This window comes from Acinonyx jubatus, chromosome B2 (genome assembly GCF_027475565.1).
Source record: "Acinonyx jubatus isolate Ajub_Pintada_27869175 chromosome B2, VMU_Ajub_asm_v1.0, whole genome shotgun sequence".
NCBI lineage: Eukaryota > Metazoa > Chordata > Mammalia > Carnivora > Felidae > Acinonyx > Acinonyx jubatus.
In genome coordinates, this window is record NC_069385.1 from 108,819,314 (window position 1) to 108,843,553 (window position 24,240).

Below are 24,240 nucleotides of genomic sequence, written 5' to 3' on the forward strand. Positions count from 1 at the left end.
TACAAACGGAGGAGGCGTGGGCTGGTGACAGGAGGAGGGCCTGGAGGCGCAAGGGTGCCCTAAGCGTACAAGGGATATAAAAGAGAAGCGTGATGGGAAGCTGACTGGCGAGAGCAGAGGTGGGGCACTGGGTGAGGGGCGTGGGTCAGGATAGCGGGGATGCAAGATGGGAGAATAACGGCTGTGCACATTTGGCCGGCACTTGGCAGTCTGCTTCCATCTAGATCCCTCTAATTTCCTCCTTTCTTTGAAGAAAGCGAGGTTCGGAGAGGTTAGGTGGCAGCGGAGGGTGGAGGCCCCGGGGGGCGCGGGGGGCGCCAGGGAACCGGCGAGCGCAGGGGCGAGGTGTGCGCCTTGCGTCGCCGGGGGTGGGCGCCCGACGCGGGCGGGTGGGGGGCGGGCCGGCGGCAGCTCCGGGAGGGGGAGGCGGGCTCCGCCGGCACACGCCGCCCCTGGCAGGCGGCCTGATCGAGCGCGAGGAGCGGCCGCAGCCGCTGCCGCTCGGGGCCGCCTTGAGCCCCAGATTCCTGAGCGCTCCGCTCGCATGGCAGCCGCCTCGGCGCCCGTCCCCGAGGCCCGCTAGGGGCGGCCCAGCGCCCCGGCCCTCGGCGGAGCCCGTCGGATCCGACCCCGCTCTGCGTCCCGGGGCGCGCTGCCTCCCAGCCCGAGGTGAGCACCGCGAGCGCAGGGGCGCGCAGGGCTAGGGGCGCTCTGGGGAGTCCAGGCCCCGCGCCGCGGCCGAACCGAGTGCGGGGGAGATAGGAAGGGAACGTGGGAGCAAGTCCCGGGGCGGGCGGGGGGGAGGGGGGTGGAGGTGGGGGGCGGAGACTGCTCGCTGCCCGGAACCGGCCCCCGCGTCCCCTTCGTGCCCGAGGCTATCTCTCGACGCTGTCCCCATCCCCACGGAGTCCTCCTTGCGGACTGCGTTCCCTGCCCGGGCCCCTCCAGCGCCTGACCTCGCTCGGCGCTGCCCATCCTTCGCTTCCTTCCCACAGAGCCCACTCCCGGGCTCCTGTCTCCAGTCTCCTCGCCTGCTCAGTCTTCCCCGCCTCCGCCCTCCTGCTGCCCCCACCTCCTTCTGTCCGGACGCCCCTCTTCCCCCTCGGCTCCTATCACTCAGAACCGGAATCCAGGTCCGGCCGCCTCCCAGCCTGTGCCGTCCCACAGGTGTCCGCAAGTCCGGCCGTCCATCCGTCCGTCCTCCTGGGGCCGGCGCTGACCATGCCCAGCGGCTGCCGCTGCCTACATCTCGTGTGCCTGTTGTGCATCCTGGGGGCACCCGTTCAGCCTGCCCGAGGTGAGCGCGCCCCCGGACTCAGGTCGCGGCCCTGCCCGGCCATCCCTCGCTTGCGCGTTGACCTCTGCCGGCCAGAGACGGCACTGCAGCCGCTCGACCCGCGGGGTTGGCGAGACCCAGGTAGTCCCGTTGCAATTCGAGGAGTCTCTGTTCTGCCTGAGCCCAAAGGGGAGCTCCCCAATTACTGAGACCCCTCGTCCTCCAAGCCCCACATCTCAGGGAGACGAACCTTAACCCGGTCTCACCCGTCCTACGTCAATCTCTTGCAGCCGATGACTGCAGCTCCCACTGTGACTTGGCCCACGGCTGCTGCGCGCCTGACGGCTCCTGCAGGTAGCTCTCTCGAACACGTGCTCCCAAACCCCCTTGTTCCCCGTTTCCCAGCAGGTCCACACCCACAACCAGGTCAAGCCCCATGGCAGAATGTCTACGGGCTTAGAATCCTGCTGTTCACTCCCTATTCCCTCATGGCCACAGGACAGACTAGTCAGCCTCTTCTTTACCCCCAGTTCTCCTCTGCTTTGCCTCTCTTAATGCTGCTTCTCGCTTATGCCTCCCCACTTTTTTACCCTCCCAAGGCTGATCCAAGCATTCTGAAATGTTCCTCCTCAAGATACCAGGAGGAAGACCTGAAGCTTGAGAGAGTTTGGAGATTGGGGCCCATGAGGGAAGGGGGGAGATAATGATATAAAGAGACTGGGTTTAGTCTGAGAAAAGCTGCGGAAGGGTTGCTGTGGAGAAGCACTCAGGAAAGAGGATCTTTCTTGATGCATTTGAGTAATTGACTCACTGGAGTGGGGGATGGGCAAAGTCTGTAGTAGGAGAAAAGTGCACATAAGGAAATGAGCTGACAGAGCAAGGGGCCGGAGGGGCTGGCAGTGTTTGGGACACTCTGAAATAGTTCAGACCTTTGTCCTGAAATTAGGATGGGAGGATAGTCCTGATGACCTTTCAAGGTCACTCTTTTTAAACCATTTCTGAGCACCTCAGACATGCTAGGAATGGCACTGGGGTTATTTACAAATATCTTAATTTCTTCCTCAACCCATCCCTGCCAAGCATATCTCCAGTTTACAGATGAGAACACTGAGGCCCAAAAAGGTTAGACAAAGTGCAGAACGAGGACTTGCATGCTGGCGTCTGATGGTCTGATTCCATATGTATGTCCTCTGACCCTGTAGAACCCTATGCCTACCTGGGATAGGCCTGCTTTCCCTTTAGGGGCTCTCATAGGTCCTGTTTTCTAGAAGATCTGGTCCTCCCTCATCCATTTCCTCAGATTCCGCTACCCAGAGCCCTGCTCCTGTGCTTCTCCCCATCAGGTGTGACCCAGGCTGGGAGGGGCTGCACTGTGAGCGCTGTGTGAGGATGCCTGGCTGCCAGCACGGTACCTGCCACCAGCCCTGGCAGTGCATCTGTCACAGTGGCTGGGCGGGCAAATTCTGTGACAAAGGTAGGGGAGTAGAGAGGTTAGTTGTTGGGCTGGGGACCCTGTGTGTTTTAGGAAAAAATCCATCCAGATTTAATACCTATTGTGTCTAGCTCAAACCCTCAAATACATGGTATTTTATCATTTTAGACTTTATACCTGTTGCCTAAATTGGGCCTCAACATAATCCTGTGAGGTGAGCCAGGCAGCTGCTGAAAATATACTCACATTTTACCAATGAGGAAACTGAGGCCCATGGATGATACAGCTTGCCCCATCACTTTGAGACAGGTTGACAGTGCTAGTGCTAGGAGCCTCCAGAGTCCGATTCAGTGTTGTTTCCCCACACCGCACCACACAAGCTCTGGGTGGGTTTGTAGTGCAAGTCACGCCCACAGAGTTTTGGGTGGGGCCTGGGCAGGTCTGGGTGCCAGATGAGGGGCTATCCCAGAGCCTTCCCGGTCTCTTTCCAGACGAGCACATCTGTACCACGCAGACCCCCTGCCGGAATGGAGGCCAGTGTGTCTATGATGGGGGCGGCGAGTACCACTGTGTGTGCCCACCAGGCTTCCATGGGCATGACTGTGAGCGCAAGGCTGGACCCTGTGAACAGGCAGGGTGAGTGCTGGCCTGGGGGTGAGTGGGAGGTTAAGGGACAGTCTGGTGACAGAGAAGAAGCAGGACTGTAGAGAGAGTGGTGGTGAAGTATTAGGGCTGAGGAGAAGTCCCACATGGGGGCACCTGAGGATAAAACCCCAGTCTGCCAAAGTGTCCCCAGTTCAGAGTTTCTCAACTTTTCGGGTACCATCGGAACCATTTCCCCAACAACAAAAACCTGTAGGAGCTGGAGGTGTAACTCATCAATGTGTGACTGCTCTGGTGGGGAAGGTGGGTGTGGGGAGGTTGGGGACGTAGGACTTTACCTCGGGAAAGCTGGCACACAGCCCCTAAAGATGTTGCACACAGCAGCCTTGTGCCTCACTGTGAATGAAAGAAATGGGGCTGCAGGGCTGGACTTGTCCTCATTTCTGCCTCAGGCCTGAGAGCTTATGAGGATAATAATAGCACACTTGCCTTGAGCCTGGCCTTTGTTTGACATTGGATTATCTCATTTAACTCTCACAGTTTGGGAAGCTGGGTACTATTCTCATTTTCTAAAAAAGATTTTAAGTAATCTCTATGCCCAATGTGGCACTTGAACTCACAACCCCAAGATCAAGAGCTGCATGTTCTACCACCTGAGCCAGCCAGAAGCCCCCTTATTCTCATTTTTAGAATGAGGCGTTCAAGGCTCGGAGACAGTGGCTCAAAGGGACATAGCTAGAAAGGGGGTAGAAGGGTGGCGGTGGTCAGGATGCTGACCTGGGCTACCCTGCAGGTGCCAAGTTGGCATCAGTGGCGTCTTTCACCCCCACTGCAGCTCTCCATGCCGGAACGGTGGGCAGTGCCAGGACGACCAGGGCTTTGCCCTCAACTTCACCTGCCGCTGTTTGGCTGGCTTCGTGGGTGCCCGCTGTGAGGTCAATGTAGACGACTGTCTGATGCGGCCTTGTGCCAATGGCGCCACCTGCCTGGACGGCATAAACCGCTTCTCCTGCCTCTGCCCTGAGGGCTTTGCTGGACGTTTCTGCACCATCAACCTGGATGACTGTGCCAGCCGCCCATGCCAGAGAGGGGCCCGCTGTCGGGACCGTGTCCATGACTTTGACTGTCTCTGCCCCAGTGGCTATGGCGGCAAGACTTGTGAGCTCATCTTACCAGTCCCAGATCCTGCCACCACAGTGGACATACCCCTGGGGCCCACCTCAGCTGTGGCGGTACCTGCCACAGGGCCTGTCCCCTACAGTGTGGGGGCAGGTCTGCTGCGCATCTCAGTGAAGGAGGTGGTGCGGAGGCAAGAGGCTGGGCTAGGTGCAGCTAGCCTGGTGGCCGTAGTGGTATTTGGGGCCCTCACTGCTGCTCTGGTCCTGTCCACAATGTTGCTGACCCTGAGGGCCTGGCGCCGGGGTGTCTGCCCCCCTGGACCCTGCTGCTTCCCTGCCCCACACTATGCTCCAGCACGCCAGGATCAAGAGTGTCAGGTTAGCATGCTGCCAGCAGGGCTCTCCCTGTCTCCTGACTTGCCCCCTGAGCCTGGAAAGACCACAGCACTGTGATGGAGGTGGGGGCTTTCCAGCCCCCACCTTCACCTCCTTGGCTTCTCAGACTGGAGTAGCCCTTTCTCGCCACCCCTCTCCTGGGGTACACACACTGAGGGACCTCAGCCTCACACCAGAAATATTATTTTTTTAATACATAGACTGTAAGATGGAAATTTTATCAAATAAAACTCTGAAAGCGCACGTGGGCTCCTTTGCCAGAAAAACCTGCCTGGAATCCCAGCTGCCAGATGGCCAGAGCAGAGGCCTGGCTCTGGGGAAGCCTCAGGACTATGTTCCCCAAGAAAGCACAGTTTCCAAAGGAGAACCCAGGGTCCCCTTTTCCCCTCTGAGAAATGAGGGAGAGGTAGAGCCACAAAGGAGAACGTAAGCAAGGTGCAAGCCAGCACCTCTGTACCTGCTCAGGATAAGACTGCGGGACGGGGGTCAGGCTCAGGGCCCTCAGGGAGAGGAGCGAGATCCCTGGTGGCTGCTCTGTAGCAGCTGCTGGAACAGTGAGTGGGGCTGGCTGCGCAGGGCGGCAGGGGAGTCCAGCTCCACGACCCTCCCCGCTTGTAGCACCAGCACCCGGTCAGAGTTCAGGATCGTGTTGAGCCTGTACGGGAGAAGGTGGTCAGTGGGGAGTGGAGGACAAGGCCCTAAAGAAGAAAGCTGAGCTGCTTGTCCCTCCTGTCGTCCCCTGGACAGCACAGGTCTGCCCCACAGGTGTTAGCTCCTGGCTGGAGATACCCTTGGACAATGTGTTACTATATAAAGGGCCTGGAGAACGAGGAGCTGAGATTCACAAGGGATTGGAATCTCCAGAGCCCTGAGCCCTGGGGTCCCTGAAAGGAAGGGAGGCTCTGGGTTCATGTCACCATAGTCCCTGATTAGATTCTCACTCTGGATGCGGGCACACCTGTGGGCAATGGTCAGCACTGTCTTGTCGGCAAAGCGCTTGCAGATGGTCTGCTGGAGCAGTTGGTCTGTCTTCTGGTCCACACTTGCTGTGGCCTCATCAATACACAGGATCTGGAACATGTGGAGAGGGTTGGGGAGGAAAGGGAGGAAAGGGAGGAAGAGGCTTAGCCTTGGCTCCGACCTAAGCACCATCCCTCCTGGCCAGGCCCAGCCCAGCCCAGCCTACAGATCCCCCACCTCGAGCTCTAAAAGGAAAGCTGTCTTAGTCTCTCAAAACCTCTCCCCAGCTCACTTCCTCACCCTGACTGTCCCCTCCCTTCTTCTGGGCCCTCTTAATTATCTCCTCCTATTGCCTTACCTTGGCATCCGTGAGGAGAGCCCTGGCCAGACACAGCAACTGCCTCTGCCCCAGGGATAAGCTCCGGCCTCCCTCACCCAGCTCACCATCCAAACCACCTGCAAGGCACAGCATCCTCACTCCCAGGTCCCGGGCCTCATCCTGCTCCCTCCTTGCTCCTTCCTGCCACCACAGGGTAGGACCTAGTACTCACCAATGGACATGATCACCTCACTCAGGTGGCACTGCTCCAGGGCCTGCCACAGGGCCCTATCCTCATGCAGGCCCTGGGGGTCCAGGTTTTCCCGAACAGTCCCACTGAACAAAAAGGGTTCCTGGGGGATGACAGCCAGCTGGGATCTGGGAGATAAGGTGGGGACAGGACATAGAGTTCTGACTAGAGATGTGGTCACTTCTGTTCCTAGCACAGGATTTTAGCTAGCCCTTCTGGGAAAGTTTGGGGCAAGACCCGAACATAACTCCCACTCTGGTCCCAAGTTGGCCAGCCACATACTTAGATCTGTGCCAGTACCAAGAGGAATATCAAAGACATCCAAGGCCTTGACTCTATCCTTAAGGAACTTACATCTCACTGAGGTACAAGACACAGAGAGCAGGAGTGAGATAAACTGTGGGCCTGACTCCAGCAGCCACTGGGGCAGCAGTGGCAAGGAATGACCAGAGTGTGAATGGGTAGGGGACACTTCAAGGTTGGAGGTGGGCCTGGAATTGGGTCCTGAGGAGCTATATGGTAGAGCTATAAGATAAGGCCACCACAGGTAAGAGAAGAAAGGAAGAGGGGTGCCTGGGTGGCTCAGGCGGTTAAGTGTCTGACTTCAACTCAGGTCATGATCTTGCAGTTCGTGGGTTCAAGCCCCATGTTGGGCTCTGTGCTGACAGCTCAGAGCCTAGAGCCTGCTTTGGGTTCTGTGTCTCCCTCTCTCTCAGAAATAATAAACATTTTTTTAAAAATTTTAAAAAAATAAAAAAGAAGACAGGAAGAGCAGAGCCAGGCCTTGGGATCAGTATTGGACTTTAGAAGACAGAGCTGCCCTACCTCGTGCATACCATGAAACCCAGCAAAAATGATACTAGGTAAACCTGGAGGTTGGGGGTAAGGAGATGATTAGCCCCAGAAGAGGCCACTTGTGGCTAGAGGCAACTGGCCCAGGTCTCGAGCTGTCCCAAGCACCGCCTGCTGAGCATCAGATCTGAGGGCATCAGTATGGGGCACTGCCCTTGGTAGGCTCGGGTTCAGGAGGCACAGACTGGTGGGTCTCAACCAGAGGCTATGTGCTGGGAAATAGAACGTGAAGCTGGAAAGGTGGGCCTGAGTCGGTCAGACTGCAGACCTTGAGACCACAGCTATGAGTCTGGACCTGATCACCGGGAGCTCACCATCCTCACCTCCTTGTCCTATGCTCCATCCCGCCCCTGATTGGCCCTGGCTGCCCCGAATTGATATATAGCCTTCCTAGCTGGACCTTCCTCCAAGTGCCAGTAGTCTGGTTCCCTTCTTCTCTCTCCCCCAGACCTGAGCTCGGCCAGCTCCAGCTGGCTGGTGTCCACACCGTCCAGCAGCACTCGCCCCGAACTAGGTTCCAGCAGCCGGAAGAGCACCAACAACAGGGAAGACTTGCCAGAGCCCGTGCGGCCCACGATGCCCAGCTTCTCTCCAGGCTGCACGCGGAAGGTCACCCCATCCAAGGCATTCGGCAGCCCTGGCCGGTACACCAACACCACATCCTGGAACTCCACGCTCCCCTGGGTCAGCCAGCCAATGCCCAGCTGGTGGGTCCGTGGGTGGGAGAGAGAGGGAGACAGGTGAGGTGGAAGAAATCAGGAGGAGGAGGGGCAATGGAGAGTGGAGAGAAGAATAAAGAGAAAGGGTTGGTGTGAGAGGAAAGGGCGCATGCCACAGAGACGGGGCCCTCTCGATGGGCACAAAGATGAGGGAAGCTGTGAAGAATGGGGGATCACATGGGGACGTGAGAGGAGCTGAGAAAGATAGTGAGGAGCGAAAGGAAAGGAAGTGGGGGAGAGATGGGGCATGTCAGGAGGGTAGGAGGGTCCTCCAGGGTTCCAGTGCCCAGGCCTGGGGCGGGGGTGCAGGCCTACCCGTGGCAGCTGGCCCTGGGGCTCTTGGGGTAGGTCACAGGAGTACTCCTCCAGTCGCTCGACGCTCACCAGCATGGTTTCTGTCTGTGTGAAGCTGCTCACCAGGCCCGAGAGCAGGCCCGTCAGGGAAAGTGCGTAAGATAGTGACAGGCCCACCAGTCCTAGGGGAGAGGAGCACAAGCCACTAAGGGATGCCTACACACGGGGGTGCATGTGGAGCAGGGGTGGGGCAGAACAGGAGAATTTCAAACCATGGACTGTGGGCATGTAAAGGAAGCCAGCAGTGAAGCAGAAAGACACCAAGACCTAGATAGGAACCACAGGAGGCTGGCCACAAGGGAGCACAATGGGCCTGGAGAGGCTGCAAGGGAAGACCATGGAAGACGGGCCTGACAGAGTGCTGGGGATGGGGAAGAGCAGGAAAGGGGTGAAGATTAGGAGACTCAGTTCTAGTCCCAGACCCACCACCACCTGGGCGAGTTTCTCCCTAGGACTTAGTTTCCTCAACTCTACAATGCAGGCAATGAGAATCACAACACTCCTCCCAGGACCCCTGGGTGGGAGGTGAAATGTTGGTGGGGAGAGGTCTGGAGTGAGGGGACAACATGCTTCTGAGGTGAGAGTGAAGTTTCTGAGGGGAGAGGTGGCACCTGGGTTGGCGAGGCCCTGCTGGTGCTGCACCAGGGCGATGCCCGCGATGGCACTGACCACTGTGGCCCCCATGAGCTGCAGCCGAATGTCCAGCCACTGCATTGCAGCACTGGCAGCAAACTGGCACCTCTGGTTTAGCTCCAGGAGTCTCTGGTTCTCCTCTTCAAACCTGGTGAAGGCCAGGAGGGAAGCAAGGCCACTCCATTGTTGCACTGACCCATCCAGACTTCTTCCCCGAAACACGTCTTTCTTGGAGCTGATCTACACACCCACAGGCCTCTCCTCAGGGGTATAGAGGGGCCAGTGTTTGGCCTCACTATCCCTTTATTCTGTTTCCTTCCTCTTTCCCCTAGGGCACCGCACCCACGTGCCCTTCTTCTCAGGGGTCCTTCTCCCCTCCTTCGGCACCTCATCCCTCCCCCACTCCCCGTGGCTGGGAGAGGCAGACTTCATACACCTGTGAGTGGCCCCGGCGGCCCGGAGCACTGCGAGGCCAGCCAAGGTGTCGGCCAGGTGGGTGTAGAGGGGAGACAGCGTGAGGCTGCTCAGGCGCCGCAGCTCCCGGGACGAGGCCCTGTAGTGGCGCTGCACGCGGTAGTAGATGATGCTCAAAGGTGGCAGCAGCAGTAGCAGCCAGGGCAGGCCGGAGCCCAGCACAGCCAGGAGGCCCAGCAGGCCTACTGCGTTGGCCAGCAGGATGTTGAGCATGAAGGGAAGGCTGTCATCTGCACAGGCCACGTCGGAGGAGAAGCGATTTAGGACCCGGCCCGCGGGTGTGGACTCGAAGAAAGTCACTGGCGCCTGGGAGAGGGGGTGTGGTTGCACAAAGGCAGGGCCTGGCAGAAGAGGGGTTGGGAACAGCACTGGGGGATGGTGGGGTGGGGACAAAGGCCCAAAGTACAGAATAGGAAAATGTTCCCAGAGTTTGGGAGCAGAGAGGAGGGGCATGTGGAGCTTGGAGGGAGACTACCCCAGGGTGGGAAAGATACTATCCCATCCCTCTGGCCAGTGGTGACCCTAACAGGTCATGCTGGCCATTCCTCTACCTCCATGCAAGACATACCTACTCCCCTTTCAAGGGCAGGGAGCCAGTCTCTCGCTAGAAGATGGGCACTTCAGGCCAGTGAGTGAGATTGTTAGATGTCAGGAGGAACATCCTGATTACCCGTGGGCGGACAGAGTGATAAGGACAGCAGTCAAAGTCAGTATTATCTCATGGCTAAGCATTCGGATTCCAGCCCTGCCAGTTACTAGATGTAACCGGGAGACTCCAGGCAAGGAGCTTAATCTCTTAAAGGCCCCTGTTTCTCATCTCAGAAACAGGGATAATAACAGAATGGTAGCTCCCAAGGCTGCTGGTAGGATTGAAAGCCACATACAGCAGTCAGGTGCTTAGCACAGCCTGCCTGGCCTAGAGTAAGTGCTCAGCAACCACCAGCTGTTTAGATGGCTACTGTGAGGGACTGTCTCAAAGACAGCCCGTCCCTTTCCTCACCTTCTCCATCCCCCCAACTCTCTGCCTTTACTTGGGGAACAATCCTCTTAGGGCAGGGGACTAGGGAAAAGGACTTTCAGAAGCACCTCCTAAAGCCAGTTTATAAGAAAGGAATTCTATCACAGCCTGAAGATGCCCTGCTCCTGGAGGAGAGGCAGAACAGTGGGCAGCTACTCCCTGACAGGCAACAGGAAGACCTATGTAGTACCCGGTTCACGGCCTGGCTCTTCACAGAACTAGGTTTGCCCAGGTCACTTCACTCTCAGAACCTCAGTTTCCTCACCTGCAAAATGGGGATAACAGTACCTACTTCACAGGGTTATTATGAGACCCAGGTAACAGACATGAAAGGGCTTTATAACAAGAACAACATCATTAACAATAATTACTAATTGAGTAGTATGTGTCAGGCACTATTCTAAGCACTTTCCATGTACTAATTTAATCCTCGTAAGTCTACAGGGTCAGCAACAGACTAGATATACACATAGCAACAGGGATCAATCTTAGAAACAGTCCTAAATAAAAACTGTAAGAAATGGATCGTCATTTATAAAAATGCTGGCACACAAAACATACGCATTTGCAAAAAGACAAACACAAAGATATATACTGGGGCGCCTGGGTGGCTTAGTCGGTTAAGCATCCGATTCTCGACTCTTGATAGCAGCTCAGGCCATTATCTCTGGGTTTGTGAGATCCAGCCCCACATTGGGCTCTGTGCTGACAGCTTGGAGCCTGCTTGGGATTCTCTCTTGCTGTCTCTATCCCTCCCCCATGCACGTGCTCTCTCTCTTGCTCTCTCTCTCTCTCAAAACCAATAAACATTTAAAAAAATTTTTTTCAAATCCCACAAAGACATACTAACTAACCACACTTAGAATGGTTGCTTATCAAGGAAAGGACAGAAATGGAAATAGGGTATGCAGATAACAGGGAGCAGATAAAAAAAATTAAAAGAGGATCTTTCATGATCTAAGGGGTGTCCTATGTTCCATGAATAACTCAGGCCTCTGCACTTGAAGTCCAGAACAGAAGTGACTCTGAGAAAGATTCTCTTCTCCCCATTTTACAGATGAGAAAGCTATAGGCTTAAGTAACTGGGTCTGAACCTAGGTAGATGCTCTCCAGGTGTAGAAGGCTCTCCAGGCCTTCTGAGTCAAGTGCTGTACCCTCCTGTGAGGGCTATCTTTTTCTGAGGACTAGGAGGTAGGATGGGGCCCCAATGGAGCCTAGATACTGAGAGGGCTCCCTCATGCCACCTCCACCCTCCCATCCCCTCACCATAAGGACTCGACGAAGCAGGCGGTGATGCAGGGTGGTGGCCGCTCGGATGGTGCCCGCTGCAAAGAGCATTGCCCGGAGAAGGGTGCAGAGGGAGTTGACGCCGGCAATGGTCGCATATACGGTGAGGTAGAAACGGATGTCTGAAGAGCCATTGGGGGCAGCTTTCGGCAGTGGGGACACTGAGGTGCTGGGTGGTGAGGAGGGGGCTGTGGGTAACCAAAAGTAGGGCCCCCCAGGTGTCCCTTCCCCTCCCCCATGCCAGCTCTCCCCACCAGAAGACACACCCCTGGAACACCAGCCCCCTACCTCTCAAGCCCTGCCTGGTAACACCTCAGGGAGACTGCCAGGCTTGCGCTAGCCCCAGCCACTCACTAGAGGCTTCCTGGGGAGAAGAGGAGCAGCTGGGCAGAGAGAAGCCCCGTGGATCCCGGGCTGCTGGGGGCTGGTGCCTCCTGGGAGCTATTCTTGTCTGCCTTCAGCTGAGAGATCCAGTGGGAGAGCCACCAGTCAGCAGCATTCCTTGTGGCTGGGTGAGGATTGGGAGGGAAAAGCTGTAAGTGAGACCCATTCTTTTGTTCCCTTCAAACACCCCCTTCCTCTGCCCTGGACTCTGGTTTCTACTCTTCTTCACCCCCCTGGCCCTCCTCACCTTGCAACTATCCCATGTCCTCCTCAGTGTGCCTATCACCCTTTAGCTCTGAGGAGTGCATGATCTGGCATTTGCAGAGTCGGGGCTAGTTGGGGGATGGGGGGGTGTGGTACAAATCAGAAGATGGCCTCAGAGTATACCCCTCCTGCCCTTGGGACTCTCTCAGCTGCTGCCCCTGCCTGGTGAGTCTCAGGGCTTTGTAAGTATCCGGACAAAGAGATGGCTGTGATGGGGACCTTGGCTGTGCTGGGATGAGGGGCTCTGGGGTTCACTCCAACCTTGCATGAGCAGCAATGAGAGGAGGATAGCTAGGGCCAGGCCCTGGCCCACGGCCCTCCAGTATGCTTGGTACACGTGGAAGGCCACAGCACCCTCCTTCTTGCTTTCTTCCTGCAGCAGGCGGCCACATATGTTCCTCTCCACTTCCAGCCCCGCCTTTGTTTTCTCCAGGTTCTGACCAGATTGTGCTGTGGCTGTGAGGATCAGAGAGGTGGGGGGTGGGGATGGGGGGTTATGTCTGCAGGACAACAGTTAAACCTCAGGGTTGCAGACGGGCAGGGGAGCTTTGAGGAAAATGTAGCTCTACAGTATGGTGGTGACAGGCAAGCTCTTTCCTCACCCCTGAGCCATACCTGAGTCAGACTCTTGTCCATCCTCAACCCAGGCTTTGGGGACAGCCTGCACCAATGGCAAGATCTCAGAGGGAGGCCCTGGAAGGCAACAGGGAGATCAGCGTGGGGCTGTCCTGGGTATGTACTCTGCCCTTCTCAATGCACCTGCCAATTCACTTCCCGTTCTCTTTGGACCTCTTCCCTGACCCTCCCTAGCAGGGCCCTGCCCTGGACCCCCAGACTCTGAGCAGGACCCTCAAGTCCATCTCTCTGTGTCTGCAGTCCAAGCAGCACAGACAGAAAATGTTCACCCCCAGAAGGACAGTCCTAGCCACCCATGAGCACTCTTCCAGAGTCACCTCTCCTAACTACAGAGCTTTCTCCTCATGTCACATGAAATTTTTAAAACTCTGGTGGAGCCTCATTTCCTCCTGTTTCTCTCCTAGTGAACTTGCAGACGGTCATGTCCCGCTGGATAATAATCCATCAGAGGTGGGGTTTTTGTTGATTTTTGTTTGTTTGTATTTTTAATAAAAAGACTATTCTAAACCTGATTGCTTTCTCTTCTCAAAGGACAAGAGTGTTCTCAGAGATCCTGGGCCTCTGTGTTCCCAAAGCACCCAGTTACACAGCCCAAGTCCCAAATCCACTGGCATTGCACCAGCGTGCTCCTTTCTCTCTTCCTCTCTTGCCTCCCACCAGTTCTGTGAAGGCAGGACAGGGTCTTTCATGAGACAGAGGATGACAGGGGCCCAGGCCACACACGGAGGAGGTGGCAGAGTCTACATGTAACAGTCCACCTGCCCCTGTTACACCTGGGCAGACGGCTCTCTTCCTTGGGGCTCCCACCCTTGTGGCCCACATTACCGGCTTGTACGAGGCGCCCGGCCTCCATCAGCAGCACCACGTCCGCCCTCTCCAGGTACTCGATGCGGTGGGTGCACAGCAGCCTCGTGGTGTGGCTCAGCACTCCCAGGATGCACCGATGCAGCAGGTGATTGGCCACATCTGTATCCACAGCAGCCAGAGGGTCATCGAGGAGATAGAGGTCCTTTTCCTAGGGAGAGGTAGGGGCACAATGGGCACCAAGTCCAGGTCCTCTGGTTAGAACCCAGACCTCTCCTAGGACACAATCTTGAGGTAGAGAAGACAATTGAGAGCAACTCTAGGGGTTACCCTTAGAGCATAAGAGAAGGAGGTAAGAGCTGAGGGTGAACTTCCCTCCAGTCAAGCAAGGCCTGTGCTCAGCTTTGCTGGGTCCCAGCAATTCAAATTACACAATGCTTTTTAAAGAGCCTTTAATTCTGCCTTCAATCTGCAAAAGGGGGATGGGGTGGCCAAGGGCCCAACACCTCAGGAACATTCAGTAAGGAGGAAAGAAACCAGATGCTAATGAAAATATCTCCACCCCCCCTCCCTCTAAGGCTGCAGACTCCCCTATCTTTAATTTACCTGGTAGACAGCACGAGCAAGGGCAATCCGGGCCCGCTGTCCCCCGCTGAGGGTCACACCCTTCTCCCCCACCTCTGTCTGGTCCCCAGCAGGCAGGATCTGACAGAAAAGGCCCCCCAGCACTGGTCAGTGGGCTCCCCAATACCTTCTACTCCATCTCTTTGCAGGGAAGAGGTAGAGGGGGTCAAGAGAGCCAGAGAGCTTGAGGAGACTTGAATTTGGGGTAAGCAAGCCACAGGGGATAACCCATAATTCCAATAATCCAATCCCCACGACCTCATGAAGTTGGTATTTTTGTCTCTCACAGATGAGACCAAAGTTCAGAGTAACTACCTTGCCCAAGGTTGTTCCACAGCTCGTAAGTAGTAGGACATGAATATAGATTTTTAACCACCCTGTCCCACTCACTACCTTGCCTTTTTAACAGGCAAGGATGATGATGGGCAAAATCAGTGTGATAGCTTTCATAGGTTTTTCCAGAAGGAATGAGAAGGAATGTACCCCAAGTCTTCCTGTGGCTTCAGGAGTGGTCCCCTTAGCTAAGGGGTATGCATACCAGAGGAAGCACCTGTGGTCTACCAGACAGCTTTTCCTTCTGAGGGAACAGCTTTGTAATTCATCTTTTTTCTTAGTGCCTAGAACAGTTCCCAGTACCCAGCAGACATCTGAGAAATGCTTGATGTAGAAACAAATGATATGAGGCACCTGGGTGGCTTAGTGCGTTAAGCATCTGCCTTTTGATCTCAGCTCGGGTCACCATATTATGGTTCATGAGATTGAGCCCCGAGTCGGGCTCTGTGCTGAAAATGTAGAGGCTGCTTGGAATTCTCTCTCACCCTCTCTCTCTGTCCCTCCCCTCCCTCAAAATAAATAAATGAACTAAAAAAAAAAAAAAAAGGGAAAAAGAAATAAATGATACATGGGCATAGGATACCCCATGGTCAATGTTAAAGGTCCTCTTTTCCAGGGAAGTTCCACATTTACCTGGACAGGGTAGTGGTGATAATAGTCCTACAGGGAACATGGGATTGAGTGGGAAAGTCACAGGAGAAATCTGGAATCTCATCCCTCTAAATTTAGTACATAGGATATAGGGGATCTAATGGACTTGCCTGGAGTAACCTTGACTCTCTTGACTCTCTTAAGCCTCTCTCTAAGTGGGAGGTGGGGGAGCCTCTTGAATCAGAACCAAACCTATGTAGGGCGAAGCCTGAGAGGGAACCCTCCCCTAGCCTCAGAGGCCTCAGGGTTCCCTTAGTGGCTGTGTGGAACACCCCATCACTACCACGGCTCTGGGTCCTACACGGAAGGGGGAACCACGCAGCTGGACACTCTGGGAGGACCAAACCTAACAGCCAGTCTTTGGTTAATGGTGCTTGAGTAAAAGCAACCCCTTCCCAGAGAAGCAAGTCTCTGACTTGAGGTATCAGGGACATGGGGGAACAGGTAGCCAGGAGGTTTCAGGGCCAGGCACTCACACTGAGGTCATCACTGAGGGCGCAGGCTTCTAGCACTTTCTGGTACAGCTGGGCATCAAATGTCTTCCCAAAGAGAATGTTGTCCCGGATGGTGGCAAACTGGATCCACGGTTCCTGGGTCGCCAGGCCAAAGCCTTTGGACAGCCCCCACAATGCCACCCGTCCATGCAGCCTGCATAGAGCAGGGACAGCAGCATGGGGAGCCAGCTCCCACTGGGTCCCTCCATACCCAGCCCCTGCCCCCCAGAAGCTTCTTTAGACTGCCATCAGTCTAGAAGTCTCTAGACTTCTACATCAGGTCCCCCTTCATGTCACATGGGTCTCTGAATTGGCAGCCACTGAGGTTGAGGCGTCCTAATGAGGCTGGGGGAGGGGGGTCATTCTGGTCTGGGAAGGGAAGAAATTGCTCTTTGGGTACAGCCAAGCAGCTGTCAGATCTGGATGTGCTCAGAAGCTCAGAGGAGAGCATGGCCACCACCCTGCACTCACTCGTTCTCATGACAAAAGCCCTTCTTTCATACTTCTGCTCCTCTCTGGATCCCTCCCTGCATAACCACATTTTCTGAAATAGCGGCTGACGCAGGATGTTTCCATTTATTTCTTCACTCACTATTATACCACTTGCAACACGTTGGTGTGATGATTATAACTCACTTTCTTGACTGCCTTTCCCTTTCCAGACTGAAAACTCTCCCAAGAAAGGGACAATGTCTTGTTCTTGGCATCTCTGGACCCTAAAATGGTGTCCACCACATGGCAGGGACTAGGCAAGTATCTGCTGAAGGTCAAAGCTGAGGACAGCGGGACACTAGAGGTTGCTCACCTGTGGAGCTCCCCAGCAATGGCGGCCAGCAACGAGCTCTTCCCACAGCCCACCTTCCCCACGATGCCCACCAAGGCACCCTGCAAGGAAGCCAGACAGTAAGTATCAGGTCTCCCTCCTGAGGCCCTGGGCTGCCAAACATTCCACAGAGGGTTCTCTCTGGGCCCCCACTAGTCTGTAAGGAAAGAATGTTCCAGCCCTCAGGCTGAGCTATGCCTCAGAGACACTGTGCAGCACCTAGAGAAGTACAGTGCTTTACTCCCCACTCAGAGGAGCGATCAGTTTCACTGTCTGTGTGAAGGGCCTCTGGAGAGAAGCCAGAGAGTATGCTAGAGAGAATGGGTGGAAATCTGCCCAGAATTTCCAAGGAAAGGTCAAGGTAGGGAGCCCAGGAGAGGGGAGGGGAGGGACTCCAGGCTTTGGGGCCTGGATGCTGGGCTAACTATGTCCACCTGTGGCTAGACTGCTGCTATCTCAGAGTAAAAGGCAGTACTTTGCACAGATGCCCATTTCTGTGATTTACAGTTTCAAATTTTCTGTTCTCCCTTCATTTCTTAGTGGTAACATACATTCATGGGGCTATCTCCCTGCACAAAAAGGAAAAAAAAATCCCTTTTTTAAGAAAGAAGTAGAGCTCTCAGAAGCTCTATAATGCCCCCAATCTGTCAGCCAGTATTGACCCGTCTCTGAGTGGCCACCAGACCAAGCTGAGACCCTCCCCTGGGAATTCTCCCTTTTTCTGGCTTAGCCTGTAAGTGGGAGGGCTGTCTGCAGTCACATCTTCTGCTCAGTGGAGAGCAAGTCCACTGAGAGAAGCAGGAGGCAGATGAGAGAAGTAGACAGAAGGAAAGTTCTAGGAGTTGAGTCCTGGTTCTGGGTTGCTGCTGAGATCCAGCTGCATGCATGCCCTTGGATTCTGCAATTCATCTTTATATCCTCATTATAAATTCCTGTTTGCTTAAGCTAGCTCCTGTTTCTATGACTTATATCCAAAAAGCCCCAACCGACACATTAGTAAAATTCCTTTGAAAAATTCCAGCCTTGTCTTGCCTGAACTAAGAAAAACAAAATATACAGCCCATGCCAGAAATGTGAGCCAAATGTGGTAGAGACTAGAGAATGCTGGGTTGAGCTGTGGGGCAAAGGGTTGGATAGGGGTCAGAAAAGAGTGAAAACTCAGAAGCTGGGTAAACAGAAGTCACTGTCCTGCCAGGAATATTCTTTCAAGTGTTTGTCTGAGGGTGTATGCTATGGTGTGAGTCACAAGGTGTGATTCCTTTTCACCAGGCTAAATAGAGGATTATCTACCCTCTTTGCAAAATCCTTCTCAGAAGAGACTCCTGGGCCTCTCCCCTGGTCCCAGCCTGGGGCAGATGCTGAATAAGCTCTGGGGTCTGTTCTCAACTTGCTGGCCTCTGAGGGACAATGGAGAGACAGACATACTTGTTGGCCTGCACTAGGAGGATATACCTGTCTAAAGACCAGGGAGAGCGTGGACAACTCTGAGAAAGCTGTGTTAATGGGAGGGTGGTCAGAGATAAGTGTAGACCTGCTCACCACAGTCCCTCCAGTCTTTCCCTCAGTGATTAGAGACGTAGGCCACCTAGCTACGGTTGGCACCATCCTTGCTTATCTGTCACTGAGTCCGCATCTCTCTCATTCATCTGGGGACTCCCCTAGGTTGTCTAACCAACAAACCTTCTTCACTTCGAGGTGACTGATGAAGGTCTCCTGGCTCGTTCCAACTGGGTCCCAGGAGAACAGGGCTTCATGCAGCTCCAACACCGTAGATGGCGCTGTGGGGGGATCTAAACAGGGAAAAAGGCACTCAACTTGGGATTCTAATGCACAATCTACCTACTTGGGGAGGGTAAACCAGGAGTGTGTCATTGGCTTGCTTGTCTTGTATCTACCTGCCCAGTGCTAATTCAGCCTATCTTGGTCTGAGGATTTTCCCGCAGGAAATGGCCACTTGCTCTGCCTGGGTTCTGCTGCCTCTGGCTCTTCTTGCCAGCACCTATGTACAGCATCCTTGGGGCTACAGTTCCCTCCTCACCCTGTGCCAGGTTCTTCCCTTTAGCTTCCCATTACCTGAGCTATAGTAGGCTTGGGGGTTCTGGTTGGGAAGGTCAAGGAAACGCTGAATCCGGTCCAAGGACACTTTGGCCTCCAGGAGGCCATTAATCACCCAAGGGAAGCTGTTGAGGGGAAGAATGAGCATGCGCACCAGTGCCAATGCCGTGAACACCTAAGTAGGATAGAAAGGGGATGAAGCATCACCTGAAGCCCAGGAGCTATCTGAAGGCCTGCTCTATGGGTGGCCTTGTGGACAGGTGTGTGGAGGGAAGAACAGGGCAGCAGCAGCAGAACTGAGGGGTTGGCTAGAAAATCCTTGGGTCAGAGATGGCAAAGGTAGTCACTTCAGAATCCTAGAAATCCCAGATGTTCCTCCAGGGATCCAGGTTGCACCTCAATAAGCACAGAGGCCTGGCGCATTCTGAGACCCTCTCAGAATTTCTAAGGACGGACATCACCTGGCCCTGGCCAGAGCCAGCACTACATCATGGACCTTTTTTGCCCAAGGCTATCAGAATGGAGATCAGGGGACCTAACATGGAGACTGGGCCTGAAGTCAGAGAAGAAGGAAGAGAGGAAAAAAAAGGAATGCCTTCACAGAGGAGAAAGGGTTATAGATCTGAGACCCCAGAAACTTCAGAGAATTCCCGCTTGGTTAGGAAAGGGTAAGGCAGCCAGGGATCCTCCTTCCCAGTAGTCCCGAGGGTCTGAGCCCACCTCCCAACTCCATCGCAGTCTCTGGCTGCTGCCTCTCTCCACGCTTTGCTACAGCCATCCCCTCCTCTCCTGGCCCTCACCTTGGTGGCAGTGAGCTGGTGCCCCATGAGAACATAGGTGATGAAGATGACGATGGAGATGACAACCGGCAGGGCAGCCCACAGGTACACACAGGCTGCATCCAGGTATTTGATGACCCTGAGTCGCCCCAGTTCTCTAGCTCGACAGGCCTCTACTCGGGCCCCTAGGGCCTGCTCCCACCTGAAGAACTTGATGACTCGAATGCCACTCAGCAGCTCTGTCATGAGCTAGGGATAGAGACCAGAGGGCAGTGTGAAGTGGAAATACTGCTCATGTGTGTCCATTCTCCTCTACCCAGTCTTCCCCAAGCTCCTAACAGAGGAGGCCAAGTACTCCAAGCTCCCAGATACTCTGTACTTCCTAGCCCTGGTTTTCTTCCCACCTCAGCCCTAACTTGAAACCCTGCCTTCAAATCCCTTTCAGCCCCGAGTTGCTTCCCCTGCCAGTCTTTTACTTCTCCTCCATGTGTGCTCCAGCAGGGAACAAGTCAGAGTTGGAATCCCCCCCACCTTCCTAGGAGATGAAGTGATAGAAACTACAGGGGTGTTACCACACTGGGGTAAAAGCACTCCTTCCATGAGATGAGGGACTAAGACTACTTCCCAAAGCCAGAAGATGGTTTCAGGAGCTAGTCACCAGTATGGCCCATGGCTAGAGTATACAGGTGTAAGAGGCCACAACAAAACCCAGGGTCAGACAGGCCAACGAGCCCAGGCAAGATGGGCAAGGGCCAGATAAACTCTTCGGATCCCAACACTCACACATCCCCAGCCTGCAAGCCAGGTTGGCACTGGAAGTCTTCCCAGATGGTGCTGGAGATCTAGTCTGTAGCTGTCATGGGTAGGGGAAGAGGCCCTGGGCCATAACCAACTATGAGAGTCCTCCTCCCTGTTAGCACTCTGAGCTACTCCCAGAAGAGGCTGATAACTATGCTGTGTGAAGCTCCAGGCCTGCCATCCCTCAGTCACCAGAACCCAGAATTGACTTAGCCAGACCCTCCTCACCTAGCGTTGGTCTAGTCCGAAGACTGACCTACTCCCTCCCCCACAACCCACCCCTTAGAGGTAGCTGGGGTTCTCCCAGGCCTCTGTACTATGGCTACGGGATGGTCTGTGCCCTTAGATGAGGAGGCAGGAGGCTCGGGTCCTAGCACTAATACTAAAAACCCATTTGGTCCAGACAGGCTACTTCCTACCTCCTAGGATTGCTGTATAAGCTAATACTATAGTATTACTAATGGGTCCTGTTCATTTAGTGCTTACTTTGTGACTTGCCCTGTACCCAGTGTTACCTAATATAATTATGGTCATTTCTTAGATGAGGAAACAGAGGCCCAAAGAGGTTAAGTGACTTGTCTGGGATGATGAAACTAGTAAGTGGTAGATTTGGGATTTGAACCCATGTCTGTCTTTCTCTAGTCTGAGCTCTTAACTTCTAGCTCTTAGCAGTCTGAGATCTTAACGCCCTCAGGCACTGTGCATGGGAGGACCTGGGGACCAGGATGCTGGGCGGGGTCTCCGGATTGCTGAGGGACCCCAAGTAGCCCCTCACCTTAACCCGCGCATCCTTGTGCTGTAGCATCTCCCGGTTGCTGGCCATGATGCGGGTGGCAATCACTTTGTTGACAGGGACCAGTAGCAGTGCCACGATCAGACCACCCACGAAGGCCACGCCCACCTGGTGGTGCAGCAGGTAGAGGGTGATGGCCAGCTGCAGGGGCAGGCCCCAGGCCTCATGGAAGCTCCCAGCAAAGTTGAGTAGCCGCTCAGAGTCGGTACCTAGCAGGTTCAGGGCCTCCCCAGCAGGAGGGCGTCTGGGCCCCAGCTGTAAAGCCTTTCGGTACAGAATATTCAGCACAGCCCCCCGTGCCTGAAGTGTCACCTTCCGTATCTCGTACCCATACTGATTCTGCAGCACAGCACCCAGGACAGCCCCACCAGCTAGCGCCAGGGCATAGAGCAGGCCATTGCTTAGTGGCTCCTGCCCCTCCTCTAGGAAGCCCACCAGTAGGGAAAGCAGCAAGGGCCCCGAGAATCCCAGCATGGTCCCCACCAGTTTTAGCAGTCCAAGTGCCAGGTAGCGCTGCCCAAAGGCCCCATACAGGGCCCTCCACAGCTGGGCCCCTTCCTGCCAGCATGCTTGGAAGACTTGAGCCAGGTAGGTGGGGTGCAGCCTGTGTGGAAGGCGGCAAGTGTCCTGGGGCTGCCGTAGCTCTCCACGGGCCCCTCGGGACAGCAAGGGTGTCAGCCAGGCATAGGAAAATCGTGACAGCCAACTCTCCCCATCTTCAGCTATCTCAGGTTCCTGTTCCTGGGACAGGAGGGGCTCCTGGGCCCAGGGCTCCCGTGGTCCCCCGGGGACTGCCCAGCCCAGTCCATAGGCCAAGAGTGCAGCCAGCTGCAGGATGAGAAGGCACAGGCGGGATAGGGGTCCTGGGAGAAGTGGGGGCAGAAGTGTGCCTCGTTGGCAATGCCATAACAGGGTGAGCACTAGGGCTGGGGCTGGCAGGAAGGCAGCCAGAGCCAAGGCCAAGGGTCCCCGGGAGTGGCCATGAGGGGAATGAACCAACACCCACAAGGCCAGGCAGTGGCTGGTCCAGGCCACAGCTGCCACGCCCCCTGCCAGCACTTCCAGCCCTATTGGCCCTGGGCCTGCCCCTGGTGGCAAAGCAACTGGAAGGAGGTCTAGCAGTGGAAAGACGGAGAGCAGGAAGGAAGCTGCAAATCGGAGCCGCCAGCCAGGACTGCAGTGCAGGATGTAATCTGGATTCCTAGAGACAAGGGGGCAAAAGAAAAGGAGGCACATAATGGCCGACTGAGACCCAGACATTAAATAATAACTCACTTACCTAGAGGTAGTCAGTTCCCTTTCCTGCCTTGTACACCTTATTTCTATCCCATTTTACTCTGAAATTCAGGGCTTTTCCTCCAGGAAGTCTCCCTGTCACAACCTAATCCATTTTCCAATCTACCCAATCTGACCATTATTTTGCCACAGAAACTAACAATTTTTAGTTTAGGTTGTGTGGAACATGAAGACTAATTAGAAAAAAGAAAAAAAAATCCCAGGAGCACCTAGCTGTCTCAGTCAGAAGAGCATGCAATTCTTGATCTTGGGGTTGTGAGTTTGAGACCCATGTAGGGTACAGAGATTACTTAAATGAAAATAAAAAGGTTTTAAAATCCTAAATTTTCACACAGATAACAACTAAGGAATGAGTATTTATTTTTATAAAATTATCTACCTAAAATAACCCTTAAATTCACCTGAAGCACTATTAGATGAACTTATATATGGCTTCTACACTCTTATACTGTAGCCTAAATTTTATGAAGCCTCAGAATATTCTACTCTCTGTCTTTCCAATGGTTGTAGAAGGTGGTATAGATCGTATTCCGTGACTCCATTTGCTGAAGAAAAACCTCTTTTTAGTTTTGTCTCTATCTTCTTGGCATGCAAAAAACAGTTTTAGCGAACAAAAGGGTGATCTGTCTACACTGAAAACCAAGTACAGGATAACACACCTGTAGCAGTGAATATTAGAATGCCTTGAAGGTTCACACAGTGAGGTTAAATCTATTATTCCCTTTGTTAGCAAGGCTGGATTACTGAAAAAGTTTAACTGTAGATTAGCATGCTTTGGATTGCCTCTAAAAAGTCCAGCTAACCACAGCTATGTGGAGTGCTTTATATCGGAATATAAGTCAACCTTTAAGAATTTTATTTTCTAAGATGTGGGGACAGAACATTGGGCCCTTGGAGGTCCCAAGTTGGCCATCAGCCAGTCTTATGACCTTGGGCAAGTCTCCTTCTCTCTCTGCATCTCATTTTCTTCATTTCTACAGTGAGCAGTAAGGAGTCTGGACTCAAAGCCCTCTAATGTCTTTTCTTGTCTGAGATTCTGGATCTCTCTAAACCTTTCAGCAATGTACAAAATGTCTGGTAAGTGAAATGAGATAATCATGGTTTCTATTGATTATATGATGGTCTTTCTTGCCTGCTCCTTAGACTGTGAGTTCCCAAAGAACTGTGTTTAATAGATACACCTCTGAGCAGGTTTTGGATGTCTGTGCTGACTAACCCTCTCTAGACTTCTGTCTCATTCTGTGTAAAATACAAATCAAGAGTCCCCCCCCCCCCCCCAGACCAAGCAGATCCCAAGTTTCTCCTCCTGAAGGGAGAGATTCATAAGCCCTGACTGGTCTTGGATAGGGACACATTCCATCTATCAGACTAGGGACTCTCAACGGCAGAGACTAGATTTCTCTCCTGCCTTGTCAGTAGCCAGAGTAACAGTAACTTTAGACATATCTAGTCATACAGGAAATAAATACAAAATCAAAGTGGGTTTGGCACTTGCACCTTAGAGACCCAAACCCAGAAAGACTAAAGTTTTGATTTTGCTCTTCTCTTCTACTAACTGCTTCCTCTCCAGCTGGTTACATATGCCTCTCTTAGTCTAGGAACACAGTTTTTTTTTTTATTAAAAAAAAATTTTTTTTAAGTTCACTTATTTATTTTTCAGAGACAGAGACAGTGTGAGCAGGGGAGGAGCGGGGGAGGGGGAAGAGAAAGAGAGAGAAAGAGAGAGAAAGAGAGAGAGAGAGAGAGAGAGAGAATCCCAAGTAGGCTCTGCACTGTCAGCACAAAGCCCGATGTAGGACTTGACCTCAATAACCA

The 24,240-nt window shown here is 54.0% G+C and overlaps 2 protein-coding genes across 11 annotated transcripts in view; one reads left to right on the top strand and one right to left on the bottom strand.

Annotated features, from left to right (window-relative positions):
• DLK2 (delta like non-canonical Notch ligand 2) lies at window positions 1-5,068 on the top strand. Of its 3 annotated transcripts, none has more exons than XM_053222766.1 (6): window positions 1-119; window positions 1,168-1,297; window positions 1,567-1,630; window positions 2,620-2,750; window positions 3,200-3,344; window positions 4,147-5,068. In XM_053222766.1, exons 2-6 carry the CDS (start codon window positions 1,222-1,224, stop codon window positions 4,880-4,882), a joined length of 1,152 nt encoding a protein of 383 aa, XP_053078741.1. In that variant the 5' UTR covers window positions 1-119; window positions 1,168-1,221; the 3' UTR covers window positions 4,883-5,068. The 3 variants fall into 3 exon arrangements, with proteins under 3 accessions (XP_053078741.1, XP_026913494.1, XP_053078743.1); XM_027057693.2 differs by lacking the exon at window positions 1-119 and adding an exon at window positions 408-669; XM_053222768.1 differs by lacking the exons at window positions 1-119; window positions 2,620-2,750 and having other exon boundaries at window positions 861-1,297.
• ABCC10 (ATP binding cassette subfamily C member 10) overlaps window positions 4,993-24,240 on the bottom strand; it is a 24,299-nt gene continuing 5,051 nt past the window's right edge. For 5 of the 8 annotated variants that reach the window (XM_053222764.1, XM_027057687.2, XM_027057688.2 and 2 more), the window contains 20 exons: window positions 21,112-22,330; window positions 19,560-19,787; window positions 18,778-18,934; window positions 18,385-18,494; window positions 16,687-16,766; window positions 15,864-16,035; window positions 14,386-14,484; window positions 13,801-13,990; window positions 12,955-13,032; window positions 12,601-12,795; window positions 12,046-12,199; window positions 11,671-11,860; window positions 9,349-9,692; window positions 8,891-9,060; window positions 8,241-8,401; window positions 7,657-7,910; window positions 6,337-6,482; window positions 6,144-6,241; window positions 5,784-5,896; window positions 4,993-5,480 (listed from right to left, as the gene is read on the bottom strand). In XM_053222764.1, coding sequence (XP_053078739.1) covers window positions 5,327-5,480; window positions 5,784-5,896; window positions 6,144-6,241; window positions 6,337-6,482; window positions 7,657-7,910; window positions 8,241-8,401; window positions 8,891-9,060; window positions 9,349-9,692; window positions 11,671-11,860; window positions 12,046-12,199; window positions 12,601-12,795; window positions 12,955-13,032; window positions 13,801-13,990; window positions 14,386-14,484; window positions 15,864-16,035; window positions 16,687-16,766; window positions 18,385-18,494; window positions 18,778-18,934; window positions 19,560-19,787; window positions 21,112-22,330 — 4,312 coding nt within the window. In that variant the 3' untranslated portion in view covers window positions 4,993-5,326. Of the gene's footprint in view, window positions 5,481-5,783; window positions 5,897-6,143; window positions 6,242-6,336; window positions 6,483-7,656; window positions 7,911-8,240; window positions 8,402-8,890; window positions 9,061-9,348; window positions 9,693-11,670; window positions 11,861-12,045; window positions 12,200-12,600; window positions 12,796-12,954; window positions 13,033-13,800; window positions 13,991-14,385; window positions 14,485-15,863; window positions 16,036-16,686; window positions 16,767-18,384; window positions 18,495-18,777; window positions 18,935-19,559; window positions 19,788-21,111; window positions 22,331-24,240 lie in introns of those variants that run through there. The other 3 variants (XM_053222765.1, XR_008298592.1, XR_003419605.2) reach the window with 3 other exon arrangements.